Genomic DNA, 24,432 nt, shown 5'->3' on the forward strand with positions numbered 1-24,432 from the left:
TGCATGAGTGGTTTTTAAACATCTGCTTTCTAGAAGCAGCCTGTCAGATGTGTAGCAGCCCTCCTGTGTGGAGGATTTTCTAATGGTGCTAAAGTTAACCCAGGAGTAGACTCAGACATGCGCACCAACTCAGACGAAGCTGCTGCATGTTAACACATTCAACTCATCACAGCTGGTAGAGAAACAATGTTTTCTTTTATTTAAATGTGTGTTATGAATTCAGTCTTTTTTTTTTCCCCTCCACGCCTCCTGCCTGTATCAGTTTGGCTTTTATGGATCATACTCAGCAGCACGGCTTCAGTCCTCCCCCTCTTTTCTAGGTCAAACACTGAGCCAGTAAATGGTGCGTCTTTGCCTGCTTTCTGAAGGAATCAGGCGTTCGTTAGAAGGACCGTGTCATTTGCACACGACAAGCTGCGAATGAAGTTAAAATAACGGGATCGTGTGAAACTTGGACAAAGTGAGAGTTATTGCAGCTGCGACTTGTTTTGCTCCTTTATGCTTCGAATGAAACTCACTCCAACAGGCTGCTGGTTTAAAGCTAAATTAAGTTCCTGACACCACACAACCTGCAGCTCGAGCCTCAAGTCAGCTCATCTCTGGTTCTGTGACGTCGAAAGATGCTTTTAATATAAATATAAAACGGCCTTGTAGTTGCAGAGCAACTTCTTTAGTGTGTATAAAGTTAATATTTAGACATTTAACGTGAAATCAGAGCCTTCCATGGATTTGTGAATGACAGGAAGTGAGGCAGCGCTCTTCATCCCATTAACTCACTGGAAAACTGAAGATTAATCATCCGTTCCTGTAAATAGATTTGCTTACATGTGTGGGTACTTGAATGGAACCGGAGGAGTAAATGTCTTTAAATGCACTGTCGATGAGCAACCGACCTCAGCTGGACCTGTGAGTGCTGCAAACTGAAACGCAGACAATCTTCTCCACGGAACTTGGAAGATGAACTCGATTCATCGCCGCTGACCGCCTGAAGAGCATCGCATCGACTGAACTTGTGCAAGTGAAACTGGAAAAATAAAATGTGAAACAATGCTTCAATTTGGTGTTTTATTTCGAGCTGCGATGGGAGTCTGATGCATCTAGAGCTCCCTCTGCTGGAGAATGTTTTAAGTTTAAATAATTGTATTTATTTTGAGCAGATCCTTGAGCAGCACCCCAAACTCCTGAGTCATTCATCAGGATGTGAGTTTGAATACAAGAGAAAAGCAGCAGGTTAAACTAATTAATGTGAATGGGAAGAATGTAACTCCCCAAATGAGATGCTTTAATATGAAATAAGTCAACGGTGTAGAACTGCAGTCCGTTTATTAAATGTAAGGCACAAATTTACAGACGAGACGTTCAAAAAAATATATAAAAACACTCCTGTGTTGTACCAAATCATCTGTTTCAAGTTCACACATTTTCTACAGGATTAAACAAAGGTCGAGTAAAAACTGTAAACAATGTCCCATCTGAAGTTCTTTTCTGTGAAAATAACTAATTTAAGATTAAACCGTTACAATAAAATATATATTTGGTACCAAATTTTTTTTTTTAAATGTACAAATTAAGAAAAAGAAATATGTTTAACATTCCTTCCAGTCAGAAATGACTAGTTTTGTACCAATACTGACTTCAAATCACAATAACTCATAATAAAAGATTTCCACATTTGGAAAAGGCGACTAAGTTGCTTTAGTCAATTCTGAGTACCATGTTGTACAGTACCACAGTGTACATTACAGTATTTTAACTGAAGGTAAAATACTAAAGCTGTGTTGCTACAACTGAACTTTTTTTCTTGCTTTATCTTGAAAACATTAGGAAAAAGGGAAACTACACAAGATTCTCACAGTGGATATGCACTCGAGGATGATGGGAGGTTACACTGATCAGCCCCAGCAATAAAAACAAACTGGGAAAGCTTAGGATAAGATTCACCAGCAATTTGTAGAACATGAAAACCTCTGGGTTTACGTAAAGGTTTTCCTTAATTCCTTGACCTGCATAATGTTTTTCAACGCTGAAGCTGATCAGTGTAAAGCCTGATGGCCTAAAGATCCATGAACGATAAGAAGAGTTGCAATCAGAAGGCAGTGGCCACGATGGTTTTCCTCAAGCTTTCTTGTTGATTTTGCATCTGTTTCACCTCTATTGGATTTGAAGTGGGATCTGGTCTTCAGGACTTGTCTGACGACAGAGCGCAGTCAAAAGATGTAGACAGCATCCTGCAGATGGACTGAGCCTGCTCCTGTTCAGACACATAGAGGACTTGGGTAAGGTCACTGTAGACATGATCCTCATTTTTAGCTTTAATCTTTTTAAAAAACTTCTTGATTCGGCACTCACTGAGCTGCTGCACTGGTACACCCAGATGCTGCACTCCTTTTGTTTTGTATCCGTGGTTTTCAGAGCCAAGAGGTTCTTCCCTGCGCCCAGCCCGTCGTCGTAACACAGCATACGCACAATCAAATACAGAGGGTGCCGATGCAGCACGTCCTGTCCACACGAAACCGTTAAAAACAGCAACAGAATCGTCTTTGCAATTTGCAGGAGTTCACACTAAATACAGTATGTATTGGGAAAACTGGAACATTTGAACTTGACTTTCATTAAAATTGGACTACATCTTTTTACATCAGTATATATAATTATACACCATTTTCCTCTTCAAGACACTGAGGTTTGGAGTATTATTTGTTTTGCTACTCACACACTGATCCACCGAGGCAACTTTGACCCCATACTTGGACACTCCCAGAACCATCTCTTCATCTCCAGGAACAAACGGCAGTTCTCCGCCTTGCTGTGAAATGAAGGTAAATATTTAATATCATCCCTTATATGGTCAATTTATTGAAACCTGCGCTGGCAAAATGAGTTGGAATGAACACAGGCTGCCGTGTAAAGTAAATGAAAATATTGATTTTTGCGTAAAAATTAGTGCATTGAGACACCATCTAAAATAGCATATAATCTTCATAATCTACTTTGATATTGTGGTTTTATAACAAGCATGTATTTAGAAATGATCTGTTGTCCTAAAACCCTTATAATTTATTTTGAAATAGACCATTTTTCTCTGACGACTTCTGTAGAGTTAGGAAATCCCTTCTTATAATATTTGGTGACATTGTAAAGCTTAGGCATTCTTCCTTTTAAATATAGCGCTAGAATTCCCAAAGACATCTAGACCAATAAAAATAAAGTTTTCAAACCAGCAAACACGTAAACTGGGGAAAAATCACCAAATTTCAACAAACTACGTGTCATTTCAAAGCGTTGAGATGGAGAATATGAAAATTGAATGTGGTAAAATAACCTTATTGTGACTCATCATTTGTCATGTATGTGATTGCTGTAGGACTAGTGAACAAGGAAAGCAGTCAATATCTTACCTGCGCAGCATCAATGTAGTTGATGAGGTCCAGAGGTTCCTGCAGGGTCTTGCTCATCTCAAATTCTAAGTTCTCAATGGATCCCACGTACTTGACTCGAAACTCAGCGCATGTCTCTGACGTGCTGTTTCCTGTTTAGAACCATACACTCCGTTAAAGAAGAGCAGGGCATGGCGACATTAAAGTTCAGAGGCCTTTAACAGCATGTATTCTGACCCGAGCTCTTGTTGGAATCTGAATCAAGGCTGGCGACAGTGCTGGATCTGGAGAGTCCTCCCAAACTGGAATCAACAGACTAAACAAAAAAAATAAAGAAAGAATTAAGATGAGCAAGAGTTCTTGTGGTATTTTGTGTTTTTGTACCTTGCTCTTGGTGCTGATCTCGCTGCTCTGCGAGCTGCTGCTGCTGTGGCGCTTCTTGACTTTCCGGAACATCCTTCACCATGACGACCGCATCCAGACCCCCCAGGCCTACAAACCTGGATAATCCCAACATGAAAGTGTTAAAACACACAATGGAGCAGCCTTCTCAAGTCTCAACACAAGCATTTAATAATTAATTGTAGAACTACCCCTTCAATAATAGATGTTTCTATCTCATCTGCACAGCGACTCATAGAGTTAATTGAAAAGTTGATATAGAATAAGACCTCATTTAAAAAGTTATAAAGTTTCCAAAATGTTTTGGTTTGTTCAGTTAAGTGTTATCTAATGTTTTTAGTGGCTTTGTTTTAACACAAATGTGCAATAAACACCTCATTTAATACAAATATCTGAGTAATCATCCTAAAATACGTAAAAAACGAGGGCACCAGATAAACGGGAAACCGGTTTATTCTGAACACCGGCGACTTTATCAAAATGACGGTTAGCATCCCTACAGATGTTTGTGAATGAGTTGGAGTTATAACTAAATCACATAACCCTCCATGACATAAAAATACTGGTAGCTCATTTACATGCTCAACTCAAACTACTTTTATTACATTTTTATTCTGGCTACGTCGATATTATTCTGGCTACGAGTCAACCGCTGGATTGTTTTTAGAGTCCCCCACCCCCACACCGCATTTATATTTACTAACTTAAAAAAACAAAACACAATTTTTAAATGCCCTTAGTAAAACAAAATAAAACCATTAATATTTACTAAGCCACAGACAGCATACCTGTTCGTACCGTAACCGTTTTAATGTCTATTACGAAGTTCTTCTTCGTCGCTTTAAAAACGTTGACACTTCGGTCTCGCTGCTTTGAGCCTACACCCAGGCGCTCTTAAAGGGGACGCAACAAAACACTCAAAAATAAATAAATAAATTACTTAATTAAGAGCGCAACGAAAAGCTTGTCATGTGTGTAACTTGTTATGTTATTACACAACTCACTACAATAAAAAAAATTAAAAAAATCGGATATGTAAATGACGGCGTTAGTTCAGGCTTAGCGGAACTGACTTTAACAGTGCTGTTTCTAGACGGATTGAAAAACCGTCCACACTTGTTCATTCAGAAAACATTATGCACGATTAATGATGGCCGCTTCTATATGTCTGTTTTCACGTATTTAACCTATAAAAATTAGAAGATATGGCTACAAAACGCAAAGTAGATGTGTTTATCCCTGCTGAGGAAAGTGACCAGCTCTTAATTAGACCTCTGTGAGTTCATATTTTATTTTCAATTTAGATAATAGCTGCTTCTTAGAACATCACAAGCACGAATTATCGTTTTTTTATATGCATTTTTTTTGTGTGTGGTTATGTTGCAGTGGTGCTGGTCAGGAGGTGGGGAGATCATGCATTATCCTGGAGTTCAAAGGAAGAAAGATAATGGTAAATATGAATATGTGGACTGTTCCGTGATGATACAAAAATATTTCAGTTTTGTACTCTGGCCTAAAACTTTCTAAATTATAATTTGTGTAAATGTGTATTTATCTAAATTCTAAAATTACATAAATATTGTGATCCATGATATAAAATGGGAGAAATGTACAGAAGATATAAATTAAGTGTTGAGCTACAAAGATGAACTATAGTAAGTAAGTAAATATGTAGTTTAAAAAAAATTAAATCTTGTGATACAAAATGCTCTTGCATGCACAAATCAATCAATATGAAGTGCTATGGGATTCTTCTGCTCATCTCTGTGTCAATTTGATTGGCTTGGTTAAAACGTAAAAAGGCTTCTTGCTTTGAGTGAAAAACGGGCAAAAAATGGCTGACAAGAATGATAAAAGGCACATTAAAAGTGTGCATTAACAAATAAAGTAAAAACCCTTGCAGGAATGAAAGTGACTAACATTGACCATATATATATATTAAATGTTTCTACAAGCTCTTTAAACAAATAAGCTTTTTTTGTTAATTCTCTTCTGTGATCATCTCTTGAAGATATCGATATATAAATAAAGGTATGTTTGTATTTGGCAGCTGGACTGTGGCATACATCCAGGTTTAGAGGGAATGGACGCTCTCCCTTATATAGATTTGATTGATCCAGCTGAGATAGACCTGCTGCTCATCAGCCAGTGAGTCTCGTGCTCTGAAAATATTTGAGCACCTGTGTCACCCAGATCTATGCGTGTGATTGTCGTATTAAAAATGTTTTAATTTTGATGTTGATACATGTCTCGTCAGTTTCCACTTGGATCACTGCGGAGCTCTGCCCTGGTTCCTCCAAAAAACAAGCTTCAAAGGACGGACCTTCATGACTCATGCCACTAAGGCTATTTACCGCTGGTTACTATCAGACTACGTCAAGGTTAGGTAAGAGCAGAGGAGCTAATCCATCCATCCATCCATCCATTTTCTTCCGCTTATCTGGCGTCGGGTCGCGGGGGTATATATGGGGGCCGAGATGGTGTAGAAGCAGGGCAGCCGGCATGGGACCCGAAAGTCCCAGGTTCGATCCCCAGTCACTGCATACCGCATGGTGTCTCTGGGCAGCACACCTCATCCCCAAAATGCCCCCCCAGGCGCTTTCAATAGCTGCCCACTGCACCACCTGGTGGTGGATGGGTTAAATGCAGAGACTAATTTTGCCATTGTATGGAAACATACAGTGCTGATATTGTGATGACATTATTATTATTAAGTAGGGAGGCCCAGACTTCCCTCTCCCCAGCCACTTGGGCCAGCTCCTCCGGGGGAATCCTGAGGTGTTCCCAGGCCAGCCGAGAAACATAGTCCCTCCAACGTGTCCTGGGTCTTCCTCTGGGTCTCCTCCCGGTGGGACGTGTCTGGAACACTTCACCAGGGAGGCATCCAGGAGGCATCCAACCAGATGCCCGAGCCACCTCAACTGGCTCCTTTTGACGTGGAGAAACAGTGGCTCTACTCTGAGTCCCTCCCGGATGATCGAGCTTCTCACCCTCTCTCTAAGGGAGAGCCCAGACACCCTGCGGAGAAAACTAATTTTGGCCGCTTGTATCCGTGATCTCGTTCTTTCGGTCACAACCCAAAGCTCATGACCATAGATGAGGGTGGGAACGTAGATCGATCGGTAAATTGAGAGCTTCGCCTTTTGACTCAGCTCTCTTCACCACAACAGACCTGTACAGCGCCCGCTTCACTGCAGACGCTGCACCTATCCACCTATCGATCTCTCTCCATTTTTCCCTTATTCGTGAACAAGACCCCAAGATACTTGAACTCCTCCACTTGGGGCAGGACCTCCTCCCTGACCCAGAGAGGGCACTCCACCCTTTTCCGGCTCAAGACCATGGCCTCGGATTTGGAGGAACTGATCCTCATCCCGGCCGCGTTGCACTCGACTGTGAACTGCTCCATCGAAAGCTGTAGATCACGATCTGATGAAGCCAATAGGACCTACATTATCTGCAAAAAGCAGAGAGGCAATCCTAAGGCCACCAAAACAGATCCCCTCAACACCTTGGCTGCGCCTAGAAATTCTGTCTATAAAAGTTATGAACAGAATTGGTGACAAAGGGCAACCTTGGCGGAGTGAAACTCTTACTAGGAACAAGCCCGACTTACTGCCGGCGATGCGGACCAGGCTCTGACACCGGTCATACAGGGACCTAACAGCCCGTATCAAAGGGCCCGGTACCCCATACTCCCAGAGTACCCCCAACAGGGTTCCCTGAGAGACGCGGTCGAACGCCTTCTCTAAGTCCACAAAGCACATGTAGACTGGTTGGGCAATTTCCCACGCACCCTCCAGGACCCTGCTGAGAGTGTAGAGCTGGTCCAGTGTTCCACGGCCAGGACGAAAACCGCACTGCTCCTCCTGAATCTGAGGGTCAACTATCCGATGGACCCTCCTGTCCAGTACCCCCGAATAGACCTTACCGGGGAGGCTAAAGAGCATGATCCCCCTGTAGTTGGAACACACTCTACGGTCCCCCTTTTTGAATAGGGGGACCACCACCATGGTCTGCCAATCCAGGGGAACTTCCCTTGATGTCCACGCAATATTGCAGAGTCGCGTAAGCCAACACAACCCTACAACATCCAGAGCCTTAAGGAACTCCAGGCGAATCTCATCCACCCCTGGGACCCTGCCACTAAGGAGCTTTTTAACCACCTCGGTGACCTCAGCACCAGAGATTGGAGGGCCCGACCCAGAGTCCCCAGGCTCAGCTTCCTCAGTGGAAGACGTGCCGGTGGGATTGAGGAGGTCTTCAAAGTATTCTACAGAGGAGCTAATCTTATTAAAAATAACTTTCTTAATAAATTAGTACCAGTAAGTTGTATACAACCTGTTTTGTTATTCTACTTGCAGCAACATTTCTGCAGATGACATGCTGTACACTGAGACTGACCTGGAGGAAAGTATGGACAAGATTGAAACCATCAACTTCCACGAGGTTAAGGAGGTGGCCGGGGTCAAGTTTTGGTGTTACCATGCTGGTCACGTGCTTGGGGCGGCCATGTTCATGATCGAAATAGCTGGAGTTAAAGTAAACAATTTTTAAAAATCTGTAGTTTTGTTGTTGGGTTGTTTGGCGATGGAATGGAACAAAATGTACTTACAAGTTTTCCCTCCCCAAGCTGCTGTACACAGGAGACTTCTCCAGACAAGAGGACAGACATCTGATGGCAGCTGAGATCCCAAGTGTCAAACCTGACATTTTAATCATAGTATGCCCCAAATTAAAATATATAATGCTCATATTTCATGTTGGATATTTAAGTTATTGCATGACAGATGTGTTTATGTCTGTCTGCAGGAGTCAACGTACGGCACACACATCCATGAAAAGAGGGAGGAGCGTGAGGCTCGCTTCTGCAACACGGTTCATGACATCGTAAACAGAGAGGGTCGCTGTTTGATTCCTGTGTTTGCGTTGGGACGGGCCCAGGAATTGTTGCTCATCTTAGGTTAAAAATCACCCAACTCTTCCATTTAACTATTACTGCATTGGTTATGGTGCAGTTACAATAAAATCCATTTCTGGTTTTCATTTCAGAGTTATAATATTTTGCTCACATTTTATACGTTATTTGTTTCCCCTTTTTCCAACCCCATGATCTAGATGAGTACTGGCAGAATCACCCAGAGCTCCATGACATCCCAATCTACTATGCTTCATCCCTGGCCAAGAAGTGCATGGCTGTGTATCAGACTTATGTGAACGCAATGAACGACAAGATCCGCAAGGCCATCAACATCAACAACCCGTTTGTTTTCAAGCACATCAGCAATCTAAAGGTAGACGGTTCTACAGACCACTGCTTCTCTGGATCTTAAAGCTTTGAAAGGACTTGTGATCTCAAATTCCTGTCTGTACTTTTCAGAGCATGGACCACTTTGATGACATTGGCCCCAGTGTGGTGATGGCTTCTCCGGGAATGATGCAGAGTGGACTCTCCAGGGAGCTGTTTGAGAGCTGGTGCACGGATAAGAGGAACGGCGTCATCATCGCTGGGTACTGTGTGGAGGGAACGCTGGCTAAGGTCAGAACATGTCAGAAAATTAATAACCAACTCTATAATTTTTTTTAATTACAAAACAAGACTTAATTACTGTAGTTTCCATGCAGTCAAATCCTACATCTATTAGAAATCTATATGTTTGTTTTCATAAATTAAAATGATTTCATTATTAATAGGTGGCGTATTCATAGATTGTTTCTGTCCCCACTGAGTTTGTTTATTGCTTTGCAGCACATTATGTCTGAACCGGAGGAGATCACCACAATGTCAGGACAGAAACTGCAGCTGAAGATGTCGGTGGACTACATCTCCTTCTCTGCCCACACAGACTACCAGCAGACCAGCGAGTTCATCAGGGCTCTCAAACCCCCGCATGTGGTAGGAGGGGGAATTAAACTATTCTCTTTGTGATAAACTGTTCATATTCTTTTTTTCTTAAATGTATAAACACTTTTCTTAGTTGAAGTGGGATGCGTTTGTTCTCAGATCCTGGTTCACGGGGAGCAGAATGAGATGGCCCGTCTGAAGGCCGCCCTGATAAGGGAGTATGAGGATAACGACCAGGTTCACATCGAAGTCCACAACCCTCGCAACACAGAAGCTGTCACTCTGAACTTCAGAGGGGAGAAGCTGGCCAAAGTTCGTACTCCATCCATCTCAATTTTGTCTTTACTTTTAGAATAAAATATCAAAGCAGGTGAGCTTGGATGAAAAGTGCATTATTGGTTTTTGAAATGTTTCATTCCAGGTTATTGTCTGAGCACTGTGTCAATGCTGAACCTCCTCCCTGTAAGCAGTTTCAACATGGTTAGTTATCAGTCTTACTATGGTGTTACTGGTGTGGATGAGGGGACAAGCATAGTTGAAGATAGATTAATAGAATGGGCCGAGGACTCATCCCTGTGGTGTGCCTTTTGTTCAAGACAAAGGTGGATGATGTGAGCTCCAGTCGTAAAATTCTGTGTTCTGTTACTCAGGAAGTCCAACATCCAGGAGCAGTGAATGCCTGAGCCCAGGTTGCTGTTTTTGTACCAGTTCATGGGAGATAAATGTGTTTCTAATGAAGTGGCACGTTTAACACAAAACTGTAACTCGTCCTCTCAGGTGATGGGTTCTCTGGCTGATGAGAAATGTGTTCAGGGTCAGAGGGTGTCCGGAATATTAGTGAAGAAAAACTTCAACTACCACATCCTGAATCCATCTGATCTTTCAGGTAATTTAATTAAAGCACAGGATCACCCGAGGGTTTGAAGTGCCCCCGATTGCTTCAACTCAAACGTTCTGATATGAACTGTAAATGCACAGATTTAGCATAAAACATGACGTACCTGATCCGTTCTGTCAACAGCGTACACAGAGCTCGCCATGAGCACCGTGAAGCAGACTCAGGCCATCCCCTTCACTGGGCCGTACTCGCTGTTAGTCTGCCATCTGAGGAACCTCACCGGTAACAGTTCATTTCATGCCTTTGAGGCACAATTTATTCATCTTTCATTGCCTAAAAGTTTTACCCATCTGTTTTAGGGGATGTGGAGGAGCTGGACGGAACTCTGAAAAACACACTGAAGATCTTTAAGAACATCACTCTGATCCACGAGGCTGGCATGGTGATGCTGGAAGTGAGACGCCCCATCAGCATCTCTGAATCTGACTAGTCTTAAACAAAAATATTATTAGCGGCTGCTGTTCACTCTGCTACTCTTTATTTTTCTGCCTTAGTGGGTAGCTAACCCTCTCAACGACATGTACGCTGACGCAGTCACCACTGTGGTTTTGGAAGTCCAATCCAACCCAAAAGCTCAAAAAGGTCAGTTAGATTGTGTTTTCTTTATGCTTTTTTGTTGGTCTTCATTCACATTCATTCTAATTTATTGATGGTGTGACTGATTTTTGCTTTAAAATCTGTGATTTACTTTGTGTTGCATGAACAGTGATGGAGACCCAGAGCACCATTATGGACATGGATGTCTTCCAAACTCGATTAGAAATCATGTTGCAGTGAGTCAGACTTGTACACTTATAAGAAAGGATGTGTCCAATTTAAAAAAAAAAAAAGAAAGAATGTAAAATCAATGTATTTGCTCAAACAGCTGTTGGAGCTTAAATTAGTTTGTTTTCCATGTGCTTTCAGAGACATGTTCGGAGTAGAAAGCGTGGACTTCAGTGACGATAAAAGCATTTCTGTGACAGTAGATGAGAAAACGGTCCTCATCTGTCTGGAAACGCGGGTGAAAGGCTCTAAAGATGTTCAGTCTTCAACACAGTACAGTCCACATGCTGCTGGATTTGATCACTGACTTGTTTCACTCTCTGCAGTCGGCGTACTACGAGGACGAGAGCGTAGAGGACGACTCTTTGAGAGAGATGGTGGAACTGGCAGTGCAGCGGCTCTACGACGCCCTGAACCCAGTGATGTGAGGACGGAGACGACCAACCACACAGAGCGGTTAAAACTTCATAAATGACATCAAGTATTAGAGGGACTTTAGTCAAAACAATAACATAAGCTATGTGAAGAGTTGTTTTTAGATATTTTTGTGTTTTATGTTATTTAAAATAACGGCACTTTGTTTAATGTATTTATTAGTTAACTGTATTTGAATGTGTAATCACTGTAGGTTGTGTTTGACCTCTTAATGCACTGGTTTGTGTTGTGTTGGAACTGTGAATTTTTAAATGCACTAAATGTTCGTGTTTGTTGTACGTTTAGTTCAAATTTGTATTTATTTGATCGTTTAGACAAAATGGTTTTTAACAAGACAGAACGTCCGATAACTTTTCAGACATTCAAGAATATAAACGAGACCTGCAACATTTGTTGTTAAGTTTTCTCCCGTTTGTTCCCCAAGTTTCTTACAAAATTTGTGTTTAGCAGCCTTTGCTGGTGTAGTGTGCTAAGGGCTAGGTTAGCTGCCCTTGACTACAATATATTTAAATAAACGGGTTCTCTCTTTTTCGATTAAAATTACTGCCATGTGACCGAGGTAACTGTGCGTGGATTGTTTAATCAGTGACATGAGACGTTAATTTACTTTGACCCATCAGAATAAATGTGGTCATTTATTGAACAGAATCAAAATTTAACATCAAAACATTGTACACTTGATTAGCTGATCTGGTTCTGATTAATAAAACTTGGCACGTTTTACTTAATAAGACAACAGGACTTGAAGAAGGCATCTAGACTACTGGCAAAATAGAAGAGTTTAAAGATGGGAAATGAAGGAGTTTAAATGGAGAGAAAAGATGGATAAGGAGGGTGTGTCTGTTCGGACCGCAGAATGGCACGCTTCTTTCAACACCAGCCCAACTCTCCGGTACACTTGGTGCGTGACCACTTGTTACCTTTGCAGAAGATACATCAACTCCGGTACAGAGGTCCATTTCAACAATACCTTTCAGCGTCTCCGGGAAGAGCGGCTGGCCATATCAGGAGTCGCGCCTCCTACTCCGTTCAACAAACACGCTCATCTCCCGGGTGGATACACAGCAAGATGTGAGTCCGTCAGGTTCCACTCAGATGTGGAAGAATCCATCACAGGCTCCGAAGACTAAGTTCAAGACTAGACTTCATCAGAGACCCACTTGAGGAGCTCAGGAGACTTGACCGACTGACAGACCCAGTTGACTGAGAAGTTCCAGGAAGTGTGGACTCTTAAAGAGTTCTCACTTCCGGTCACTTCAGGACTTCCTGATTGGTTGAAACAACCAACAGGGGGTGGTTCTAGTGATGTCAGAGGGTCATTACAAGTCAAGAAAACGGCAGGAATGTTTTAGGGACTTTTAGTACAGACAAGAGAAATGTTATGACGATGTGAGAGCAAGCAGGTGCCAGTAGCTTCTTATTTACCGTCTGCTAGGTTTAAAAACACGACACTTCGTTCTAATAACTTCTTTCTGACTTTCGACCGACATCACTACTCCTCATTTCAGACAGAAGATCAAAATGCATAAGTACTTTGTAACTAGACATTTAACTTGATTTCTAATTTAAATGAGGATTAAAAAATCAATACTGTTTCACAGTTGATTTAAAATGAGTGGTTCACTTCAACATTTAGAAATGGTATGAACTAAACACACTTTTGATTTATCAAGATATTGTAAAATAGTAATGATAATATAAAAGAAGAGTGTTCTTTCAATTGATTACTTCAGGATACAATTAGAAAGTCTCTGGATGAGCTAATTTGTATTTCTGGATTCAAATCAATGAAACAGTTCCTGTCCCATGAAGGTCCTCAGAGGCAGGATTTGGTCGGAGGCCGAGTTCACTACACTGGGCTGTTTCAAAAGAAGTTTAGATCAGTGGTCCCCAACCCTGGTCCTTGAGGAACACCATTCAGCATGTTTTAATCGTTTCCCTGCATTGACACACCTGATATGAAAGAATGGGTGATTAACAGCTTTGGGCAGAACTTGATAAAGTAATTAAATCACTGAATCAGGTGTGTTGGAGCAAAGAAACAACTAACATGCAGGATGGTGTTCCTCAAGGACCAGTGTTGGGAACCACTGGTTTCGACGATCCATTCAGCAAAACATGCAACGAGACATTTAGGGTCCACTTAAATCCTTAGGAAATGACACTTTCATTAATCTGTTTAGCACCACTTAGGTTAGTGAATATTAGGAATGATGTCAAAGATAAAGGTCTGATTGTTGGTTGTTTATTAAAAAATGTCAAACATGAAAGGCATATCCTTCGGATTAATCGTCTGATCACAACCTCAGATTTTTTTTTGTCCCCATTACAGTCAGACTTTCAGAACCGACTTCCACTGCTAATATAATTTTGCCTTAACTAAAAAACAGAACATATTTCCTCCACTACTGGAGCACAAACTGACCTCATTTCCTTAAATTAATTGTTAAAATTGAATAGTTTTCATTTGACACTATTTCTATCTTAACATGTGATTCTTGACCTGCCATTGTGTATCTGTTCCTACCAAACCCAGCTGGTCGAAGCAGATGACCGCTTGTCCTGAGTCTGGTTCTGCTAAAGGTTTCTTTCTCACTCATGAGGGAGTTTTTCCTTTCCACTTTCGCCTTCCTGCTTGCTCAAGATGAGAGTCTGCGATGAAGTTAAACTCAAAGTCTGCTCCTCAGATAAATATTAATTTACTTTTTATATATAAATGTTTCTGTTCGGTGCCCTGAGATGACTTCTGTTGCTACTTGGCGCTGTATAAATAAACTGAACTGAATTAAGTCATAGTTGATAAAATCAGCACGACCATTCCCGCCATCAACAAAATTCCCAACACATCGAAATGGACGCCACTATCTTGGCCCAGCACAGACCGCCTGCTGTCGGCCTGCTGTCTGGCCGAGCCCCCGGCGGTGTCTCCATGCTTGGCTGAGGGGTGTTTGGTTGTGCCGGTGAGGTCCGACAGACTCAAGAGTCTCCGGTCGAACTTCTTCCGGAGCACCTTGTTTCCCAGCACCATGTAGGCCTCGTTGATCACCGTGAATTGAACGGTGGCGTCCACACCGCCGGGGTTTTTGTCCGGATGGTACATGAAGGACTTCTTGTAGTACGCCATTTTTTATCTGGGCTTGGGTGGCAGAGGGTGACAGTCCCAGGATATCATAATACCCTGTTTTGGTTCGGTATAGAGGCTCAGATCTGCTACCATTGTTGTTGTATTTCCCGATAAAAACAAACTGCTCATGTACCAAGAACTGTCGAAAACACAGACTCTGCTGTCCGAGGAAGAGGTTGGATACATGACTCCAAATCATTGTATAGTTCCGGTATTTATGAACTTTCCATCCAGTTGGTTTCACCCGATTCTTTCTTGAATGTGGATTTCCTTTAGATCCACTGTGACAATATTCTTCAGCGTAATTCGCCTTTTCCAAACTGGCTTCAAGCAGGTGACAGTCTCCTGTCACCCCATACCTCCAAAGATTATTAAGGAAATTAATAAATTAAACTTTAACTTTATTTGGAGAAATAAACATCATTATATCAAAAAAGGAGATACAGTTAAAAATTATGAAGATGGTGGGATTAAAGCAATAGATTTTGAAATAATGAATGGCGTATTAAAACTTAAATGGCTTCAATCTTTTCTTAAAAATGGTCATGAGCTTTGGTTTGCTGTCCCCACTTTGGTTTTTAGTAAAGTTGGAGGTATTGACTTCCTGTTAAGACGTGACTTTGACATTCCTAAATTACCGGTTAAATTATCTGCTTTTCACCAACAGGTGTTATTAAACTGGAAACCAGCATACAAACATAACTTCAGTCCTCATGATGTTCCTTTTTGGAACAACAGAGTCGTTTTACATAGAAGGAAGTCTGTGTTCATGGAAACATGGATGGAGAAACAAATATGGTCACTCACTCATCTCATGGATGAAAAGGGAAATCTATATGACTATGAAGAATTCACAAAAAAATATAATCTAATCTGTACCAAAAAAGACTGATAAAGTAACAAAAAATATACCAATTGCATTTGTTCAGTTAATAAAGAATAATTATGAAACTAAACCAACAATTAGTTTACCGAGCATCAATCTCAGTGGACTAAATTTAACACACAATAAATGCAACAACAAATTTTTAAGACAACATTTAATAAAAACAATATATTCTGGTCAGGTAAGAAGAAAGTTTCACGATTTCTATGATAAGAAGGAAAGAATAAAAATAATGACAACATATCTGGGTTTCCCTCTTCCACCTAAATATAAAGAATTACATTTCAAAACTCTAAATAATATTTATCCTTCTAACGAGTTTATTAGAAATAGATTTAAATTTGAATGTGATAACTGTTCTATATGTAACGAACCTGAAACAACAGAACATTTATTCTATTTCTGTCATTCTGTGAACACATTATGGAAATCCCTTCACGATCTCCTGACCATCAAATCTATGAACATAGACTCCTTCTCCGTTCAGAATATATTATATGGATATGTATCTGAAAATAAAAAAGATGAATACTTTGCCAATAACATTATCATAATATTGAAATTCTATATACATAAATGCAGATATGGCAAGTCTCAACCAGTATGGTCTGTATTCAAACAAGAACTCCATTTGTTAAAACTTTCATTAGACAGAGCTAAAAAACCACAAGCAAAAAAGCTCTGATCACCTCGCTCAGATAATATAGCCCTCTGACAAATTATTTTAGTAATTATGTAGATTCTTAGATAAATAGTTAGTTGTTTAATTTACTGTACTATATTATTTGCAAACTCTCAAATAGTATTATTACCTAAATTTAAGTTTATGATGGTTGATATGATAATTCGTTTAAGAATATGTTGACCTTATAGGTATGATTGTAGATATTTGTATATGTTTATATGTATCATTGTAATTTGAGATTGTCATTTGTTGTTCTATTTGTGTTCTTTTGTTCTGTATGTTCAGTAGTTCAATAAAGTAAAAAAATAAATAAATAAATAAATAAATAAAAGTTTGAAGAAAAAAAAAAGTCTCTTGTCACCCAGTTACCTGCTTCATTTCCGGTTCCGTTCCGTCCGCAGTTTTTAACGTCATCGAGCACATTCCCCGCCAACTTTGAGGAGGGATGTACTACATTTATCCAGACTTTGCTTTGGCTGTCCAAGGGATGGTAATTAAACAGTTTCATAAAGTCGTTAGCTGCTCCACTTCCAACTAACTGCTTGACCTTCGCCATGTTTTTATGGAGAAAGGCGGAAGATGTTTCAACCACAGCGCCCCCAGTGGTCAGGATGTGGAACGGCCCAAATAATTAATGTTAATGTTTTTAACTGTGTATTATTATTATTTTTTATCTAAAAATGTAAACATTCCAAATATCTGATGACTTTACTCATCCCTTTAGTTGGCAGCTCAGAACATCACATACAGAACACCATGGACTTTTGGACAAGGTGAGGGATGTCATCATGGAGACTGATGAAACAACGGTCTCTTGATGTCACATCACTCTTTACGTGCATTCCTGTTGATGATGCAGTAGAGGTGGTCAGTTTAAGGTTAAAATCAGACACCACGCTGAGCAGCAGGACCACGCTTTCCACAGAACAACTGTGTCATCTCTTGAAACTGCAGTCAACCTGCTTCACATCATTGACGAGAGCAACAACACCGCTGAAGCCACGGAGCTCGAATATCCAACGTAAAACTGACTTTACCGCAGTGATATAGGAGCCATTATTATAGGCAGAAACATGGGTGTGCTATGGGGTCTCCAGTTTCTACTACTGTTGCCAACCTGTACATGGAGGAGGTAGAAAAGAGAACCTTGATGTCCTTTTCAGGGACACCACCAGTCCAGGTATGTTGATAACACCTGAGTTAAAATAAGATCTCAGGAAGTCCAACATTTCACTGATCACATCAGCTCTGTGGATAAATATATAAAGTTCACATGAGAAGATGTAAAAAATGGCAGATTGGCTTTCTTGGTTTGTGTGATCTTTAATGGAGGACACTGCAAACGAACCCACACAGTTTGTAAACTGTACTTAACGTTTCTTGTCTTCTTCTTTCGGCTGCTCCTTTCTTCAGGGGTCGCCACAGTGAACTAACTCGCACAAAGTCTTGGCAATTATTTTTATGTCAGATGCCCTTAATGACACAACCACCGAGCTACCACCGCCCTCTGTGTGGAGCAGAGAGCTGCCATGCCCCGGGGGAGCAGATGGTGAGGGTTAAGGGCCTTGCTCAAGGGCCCAGAGTAGTGCAAATGAGGGTGGAGGCAGGTGTGGTTGCTTCACCATTACCACTCACATTTTGATGTTGTTGGTCTGAGGAGTTGAAACGGTAACTATCCGATCACCGGCCCACCTTCTCTAACCTCTGCACCACTGTACTCAACCACTGCTCAAACCAAAGCTGGATTTTTTTTTACGCCTTTTAATTTGAAATACTTGTTTTTGTCAGTCACAAGAAAGTAAGTTTGGTGGTGATAACATTATTATTATTATTATTATTTGTCAAACAAATTGCAACTACTCTGTAAACAAAGACTCTTATTGTGAAATTTTCTTTTACCGTAACCGGACGTTGCCTCTCTAGCGCATCCGGTGTTCCACGGCTTTACGGTTAACATGATGCAGGGGATGTGCTTGTTTAACTGATACATCATTTTGTCGACCACGCCTGTTCTGTATCATCATGGTCAACCTCTGCTGTCTTTGCTGCGGTGAACTTCCGGCGGAACCCCGCAAGCAGCCGGGAGCTCTGCGGGACTCACGCTTGCAGCATCAGCAGCCTGCGGGCTCCGGACTAGACCCGGTGGTGGGTCTGAGGAGGGAGGCCCAAAAACAGGGAGTAAACGGAGAGATGCCTGCGGCCAAGCAAGTGAAAAGAGATGCATGAGTAACTCTGCAGCCAGCAGGACTCACCTGATTGAACACAACAGAAAATTATTCTGTATTATTTTCAGTTAAAACATAATACAGTTTAAAAAAAATTAAAACGTGTGCCCAGTAAGGTAAGTCATTTTCATGTTGATTGTTTTTTTTTTAATTGCATGCAGAACAATTTGATTCATTCGATCTTAGCAATTGTTATTGTGTTCACTCAGCCCCAGACTAATGAGGAAAAAAAAAAAAAAAGTTTTCACAAACATGCACAGATTTTAGCAGATTTGTGTAAAATATTTACAGCATGCTATAGATCTCAACACTTATCACAAGCAAAAAGGAAGCTCATATAGATTTCTTTAACAAGCCAATTGAACAAGTCCTTAATAAATATGTTTTTTAATTGTGTGTTTAGGTTTTTAACATGTTATCCTAATAATATTGTGAAGGCATTTGCCTGGCAATAGAATTTTGCTAAACAATTTTTTAACATTTCTTACTTTCCACCAGGGTATTTGAATGTGTCCTTTTGCAGAAAAAAAAAAAGCATGTTATCAAAGACAGACATATGAAAACACCACAGCGATGTTTATTTGTTGTGATCCAGAGTCCTACAGGGGAACTATGTGTTAATAAAATCCACTCAGCTTCCTGTGGTGGGGTTTATTTTGTGGAAAAGTTCTGCAGCTTGTAGTTTAACTGCAGTAGTTGGGATTTCTGTTGCATGCCACTGACCCACCAGCATGTATTGCATTCTGTTCTTTACTCTGCTTTGCTTGTCTCTGCAGCATCATCCAGTCCAGACATTTGTTTGGTCCTTGTGTGCAGAAAGTCTCATTGTCTGCTGCTTTTGGCGCTCATGCACATTCTGCCCCTCACTTACCTCTGGGGTCCTTCTGGGATAGGAGGGCACTCCATAATTTGCCAGCTGCATCTGCATCTCTTTGGCCTTCCTGCTCCTTCAACATGCAGGTTGGAGTGCTAGCACTGTATAACTGAGCTGCAGCCAAAAGAAAACGTGGACAGCACCTACGACCAAGTGCTACAGAAGCAAGAGGTCCAACCTTGCATTTTGTCCAAGTTGTCATTTCAGGGGCCGGCAAGGAATACAGATGAAGAACATGGACTTAAAAGAAAAAATGATCGCCTGGAAAGAACTTATGTAAAAGACAATATCTTTACACAGAGACGAAAATATTCTTGTTTACAAGTTATTTAATCGTTGATGAAGAAATATGAACCTTGAGCTTTCATGTTAATCTAAAGGAATGACCAGAACCAGTGGAAATATTTTAAACACCCATCTTTAATAAATAATTTGTATGTTTCCAATTTTTTAAAATTTATCATGAATGCCTAATTACTGTTCTTTAGTTTTCAGTTCTCGCTCTTTAATAGAAACTTGGATTTTTAAATATACGTATGGAGTGTGCTGACTTCTCTAAATAAACTAACACATCAAATAAACTGAAGACCAGTTCATGTTTTGTCTCAGTTCTCGCTGTAAGTCATTGTCACTTGGCTATGTTTATGAATAACAACTGACCGAACTGAATATAAAATGTTGTCAAATGTTTGTTTTAATTATTCATTTTTGGATGGATGGATTTTTTTTGCATCCGTGTTGCAGACAAACAGCGATTGAGCAAATAACTCATATCTATATGGTTTTTAAGACCATAAACCATTAACCATAAGGTTATAACCATAACCATTAAGACCATTAAGGAGTTGCTTTCTGTGTATTTCAATAATAAATAAAACGGATGAACAAACGCGTAAAGTCAAAATTAACTCTATAATTGTAGGTTTTCGTCACCTTTATTGTAATAATTGTTTATTATGATCCATAAATGAGTTTGAGCGCTCCGCAGAGGCAAAGTACCCGGATGTGATTCTTTGCCTGAGCGTAGCTCACGTAACGAGCGTCCGTATGACGTCACTTCCTAAGCGCGCGAGAATATGCTAGCAGCTTGCTAACGTCCCAGAAAAACATCGAAGGACATTTTTACGTTCTGTCATCTAAAAAGCTCGTGGCGTTTAGCTCTTCCTGTGTCGTGTAGTTTATTTTATCGAGCATTCAGATGCCGTGTCCGCTCTGCTGTGAAGTCTGCCCGGTTGTTGACATTGATAATGGATGTTTTCTTCGTGCTAAACGCAACTTTTTCGCGGATGTTTTCCTCTGAACTGTGTTTACTCCCCCGGTTGGCTTCGACTCGGCATTAAGCCCGGCTGTGATGAAGCTGCAGTGCTGTGTGGAGGTGGTGAGTCACTTGCTCCCCACGTATGGGATGAGAGGTCGGGGTAAGGGGGTGCGAGCGCTGGTTTCCATCGGGAAGCACATGGACAAGTCCAGCCAACACAGCCATGTTTACATGATGGTCTGCACGGCCAAAGACAGGACAGGAAACAAGTATAAGGTGTGTTTGAGCTGTTCAGCTATTTGGATCGGTTATTTCTGGCACAGCTCTCTTTATTTTACTCTTTATTTACATCTGGGTGTTTGTGTTTTAATTCTGGGTCGTCTAACTAAATAGCATTTCACATTTTATTTTCAGATCAAGGGCTAATACAGAAACAAAGAGTCACAACGCCTGAAAATGAATCTTTAGACAGTTTAAATAGTTAAGATGATCCAAAATGTTTCTGCCCCACAAGATATTTACCAAGCCTCATAGAAGAACCTTTAAAATGTGATGTTCTTACTTAATCAGTCATTTATGTTTGTTCTGTATTCTGTATATTAACATGTATATTTTGAAAGTTAGTGTTGTATTCAGTGGCGCCTCTTTAAAATGATCCCGACAGTGTTTGAGCATGAAAACTAGCTCATGATGTCATTTTACTTTGTGTCTGTTGAGTCAAATCACTTGTTTTCATTATTTATTGTGTTGTGTGCATCAGCTTGGAATGGCGCCTGGTGATAAAGATTTTTAATTTGAAAATCTTCCTCCAAGGGCTCACAAGAACCCCGTACATCTAAAGTAAAAGGTCTTTTAGCCTTTGTTGACTAAAAGTTGCAGTGCTTTTACATCTGTCAAGACTTGTTCAAGGTTTGAATCAGTCTTGATGAAATGTTCCTTCATGCCTGCCTAACCTTAAGTTGTGAAATTAGTTGTTTTTTTCCGCGCTGCTTATGTTTGCTAATTTATCTTTCAGCTGAAGGACAACATTGAAAAGTTTTTTACTTGGTTTGTGGAAGAAGGCAAAGCAACTGTAAGGCTAAAGGAACCAGCTGTTGACATTTGTTTGAGCAAGGTATGTCATCTTACATGTTGTTCTAAAAAGTCTTAAGTTCACTTCAGAGACGGGGTCAGAGTAAAAAATGAAAGGTTTTTGAACTTTGAGGATTATATTAACCACTATAATTACGTCATCGGGCCACAATATTATCAAACACTTAAATATATTAAAACGCTTCACCCTTGTTTTTATCTCAACCTCATATCTTGTTCACTGAACAGAACAGTGTCAGGATATCTAGGCCAATGAATTCAGGTTAGGTATTTCCAGGAATTCGGTGAAACGCACTCAGCCGCAGGAGATAGTGTGCGTCTGCTTTTTGTATCACCAGACCCAACCTATGGACACACCTGCATCTTTATGTCTTTGCAGGCCGATGCAAATAGCTTGAAGAGCTTCCTAGCAGCAGCTCGACTGGCGGACCGAGGCGGTGACACACACAGCCTTCCTCTGTCCACGCTCACTCCTGTTCGGGCCAGAGATGTAGAGCAGCCAAAGAAGAAGCTCGCCATCATGTCCAAGAAGGATTACCCCCTCACCTCCAGCTTTCCTCACACTCTGGAGCAGCTGCAGGTCTCGTACTGTAGACTGTCACGAGTGGACATGCGCATGCTGTCCCTCAAAGGTACGCTGATACGAGTCGGTTGTTGATATGCTAAAACGCTGATGTTTTCTAACGCTGTTTAGGTCATTGTTTTGTGTTTTGGTTCACCGCTGGTTGAGCTTCTGGTGGAGTTGCTGCTGTTGCTGATTTTTTTTAACTTTTGTTTTTATAGCTCTGCGCAGGCTGGATCTGAGCAACAACCACATCAAGAAACTCCCTGCCACCATCGGCGACCTCAGTTGTCTCTCTGAGCTCGTCCTTCACAACAACCACCTGGAGGCCTTCAGTGAAGCCCTCTGCCTGTCCACTCTGCAGCGGACGCTCCAGGTGCTGGACCTCAGTCAGAACCGACTGCAGTCGCTCCCCGTCCAGTTTTGTCAGCTCAGAGAACTAGTCCACCTCAAGCTGGATAACAACAAGCTTGTTTGTTTGCCGTTCCACGTTGGCCGCCTCACAAAGTTGAGGTTCCTGTTCGCTGCACATAACCAGCTCACTGTGCTGCCTTGTGACTTTCGTAAGCTGAGTCTTGAAAACCTGGACCTGTTTGGAAATCCGTTTGTGCACCCCAATCCTCTGGACCACACAATGCAGCTTACTTTCCCCCTTCCTCTACAAGAAATCGCCTCCAGAGCTGTGGCTGAGCTCAGGTTAGATTTTAACTCTTGTCACATTTACTATCACTGTTGTTCCTAAACTCTCACAGCGGACAAACGAATGAACTTCCTATTTGTTTATTTACCTCCCAGGATTCCATATGGCCCTCACCTCATTCCTGCCCACCTGTGTCGAGACCTTGAAGTAGCCAAGCTGTGCGAGTGTGGCTGCATCTGCATCAACTTCTACATCAAGACAGCGGTGCGCATGAACCTGCACCAGGTCTCTCACACGGTTGTATTGGTGGACGGCATGGGGGGCACAGACGCACCTGTGCAACGATATTTCTGCTCCCTCTCCTGCTACTCCGAATTTTTAGATAACTCTCTCCAGCGAGGCATAAGATGAGAAAGCAGACGTTTTCGACCCACGTTTGGAAAGCGCTGTGGCAGCTGGTGTTGACTGTGTTACAAGACGTTGTAGGAAGCTACATTTAAAGAATGAAAAAGAAGGTTGCCTGTGTTGGTAACCATTTGTTTTCATGGTGGTGTCTTTAAATGATTGGATGGCTTCGGTTAAGCTTTGCTTTTAAACGTGCTTCAAGCAGCTATTTGTACACTAACCTCAATGTAGGACCTGCTCTATTTGCACCAGAGTAGCACTGATTAATTGGAGTGACACAAAAGATCTGTGCTGCTGCTGAGTTTTACACATTATCTTGTTTTTTTGTTTTGTTTTTGTTTTTAAGAACAGACTGCAGGTTCTCCTAATGAGCTTCTTCTTTCCGACAGGGGAATAAAGAAACAACTTTCCCAAGCACAGTGCTTCGGCGTCTATGAGCCGGAGCTAAGAGGATTTGGTTATTACTGCGCTAAAGACCTTGAATTTTTATAAATGCATTAAAAAAATAAAAATGTTCATTGTCATGCGTTTAGTAGTTTATTTACATTTTTAGTATTATAGCTACATGCTAATTCTGTTTCTACCTGAGCCAGCCAGGATGCAGCAGTCTGCAGAAGTTTTGATTGCTTTCAAGCTCGTAACAAATTTGATTGGTTGTCTCGTTGTTTTTGGTGTTCCAGACCAGACGACACAGTGGAGTTGTGTAGGACTCCCAACGCAGCGTTGCAACAATATCCCTTTTGTGAAAACATGAAAAAAAAGTGAGGAGGAAAATGTAAACTCTCAAATCTTATCTACTTCAGTCTGTCAGGGGCTTCGATGGTGACAAATATCGATGGTGACAAATATATGCTACCCTTTGAATTTGTCTTACACTATGAATTATAATTCTTCTGAGTCCTTAAAACATTTATTCAGTTAACCTTTAAATCAGTTTGGGTATTCAGCAATGCAAAAAT

General features: G+C 41.1%; 3 protein-coding genes across 3 annotated transcripts; 2 read left to right on the forward strand and 1 right to left on the reverse strand.

Moving 5' to 3' along the window:
- Positions 1–1,858: 1,858 nt before the first annotated feature.
- itgb1bp1 (integrin beta 1 binding protein 1) lies at positions 1,859–4,659 on the reverse strand. Its single transcript, XM_037695039.1, has 7 exons — positions 4,568–4,659; positions 3,762–3,877; positions 3,615–3,693; positions 3,399–3,529; positions 2,714–2,806; positions 2,350–2,499; positions 1,859–2,251 (listed from the first exon to the last, which is right to left on the reverse strand). The coding sequence occupies exons 2-7, from the start codon at positions 3,831–3,833 to the stop codon at positions 2,180–2,182; spliced, it is 597 nt and encodes a 198-aa protein (XP_037550967.1). The 5' UTR covers positions 3,834–3,877; positions 4,568–4,659; the 3' UTR covers positions 1,859–2,179.
- A 238-nt stretch (positions 4,660–4,897) lies between these two features.
- On the forward strand, positions 4,898–11,854 carry LOC119427767 (cleavage and polyadenylation specificity factor subunit 3). The gene is made up of 18 exons (XM_037695407.1): positions 4,898–5,055; positions 5,166–5,229; positions 5,830–5,927; positions 6,037–6,165; positions 8,144–8,321; positions 8,413–8,502; positions 8,592–8,742; positions 8,898–9,073; positions 9,160–9,318; positions 9,529–9,675; positions 9,784–9,936; positions 10,402–10,510; positions 10,646–10,744; positions 10,822–10,916; positions 11,017–11,104; positions 11,229–11,295; positions 11,429–11,525; positions 11,614–11,854. The coding sequence occupies exons 1-18, from the start codon at positions 4,985–4,987 to the stop codon at positions 11,713–11,715; spliced, it is 2,073 nt and encodes a 690-aa protein (XP_037551335.1). The 5' UTR covers positions 4,898–4,984; the 3' UTR covers positions 11,716–11,854.
- An 8,817-nt stretch (positions 11,855–20,671) lies between these two features.
- On the forward strand, positions 20,672–23,486 carry lrr1 (leucine rich repeat protein 1). Its single transcript, XM_037694761.1, has 5 exons — positions 20,672–21,050; positions 21,790–21,888; positions 22,246–22,498; positions 22,650–23,124; positions 23,224–23,486. The coding sequence occupies exons 1-5, from the start codon at positions 20,868–20,870 to the stop codon at positions 23,477–23,479; spliced, it is 1,266 nt and encodes a 421-aa protein (XP_037550689.1). The 5' UTR covers positions 20,672–20,867; the 3' UTR covers positions 23,480–23,486.
- The last annotated feature ends 946 nt before the right edge of the window (positions 23,487–24,432 follow it).

This window comes from Nematolebias whitei, chromosome 21 (genome assembly GCF_014905685.2).
Source record: "Nematolebias whitei isolate Nwh7 chromosome 21, NemWhi1, whole genome shotgun sequence".
NCBI lineage: Eukaryota > Metazoa > Chordata > Actinopteri > Cyprinodontiformes > Rivulidae > Nematolebias > Nematolebias whitei.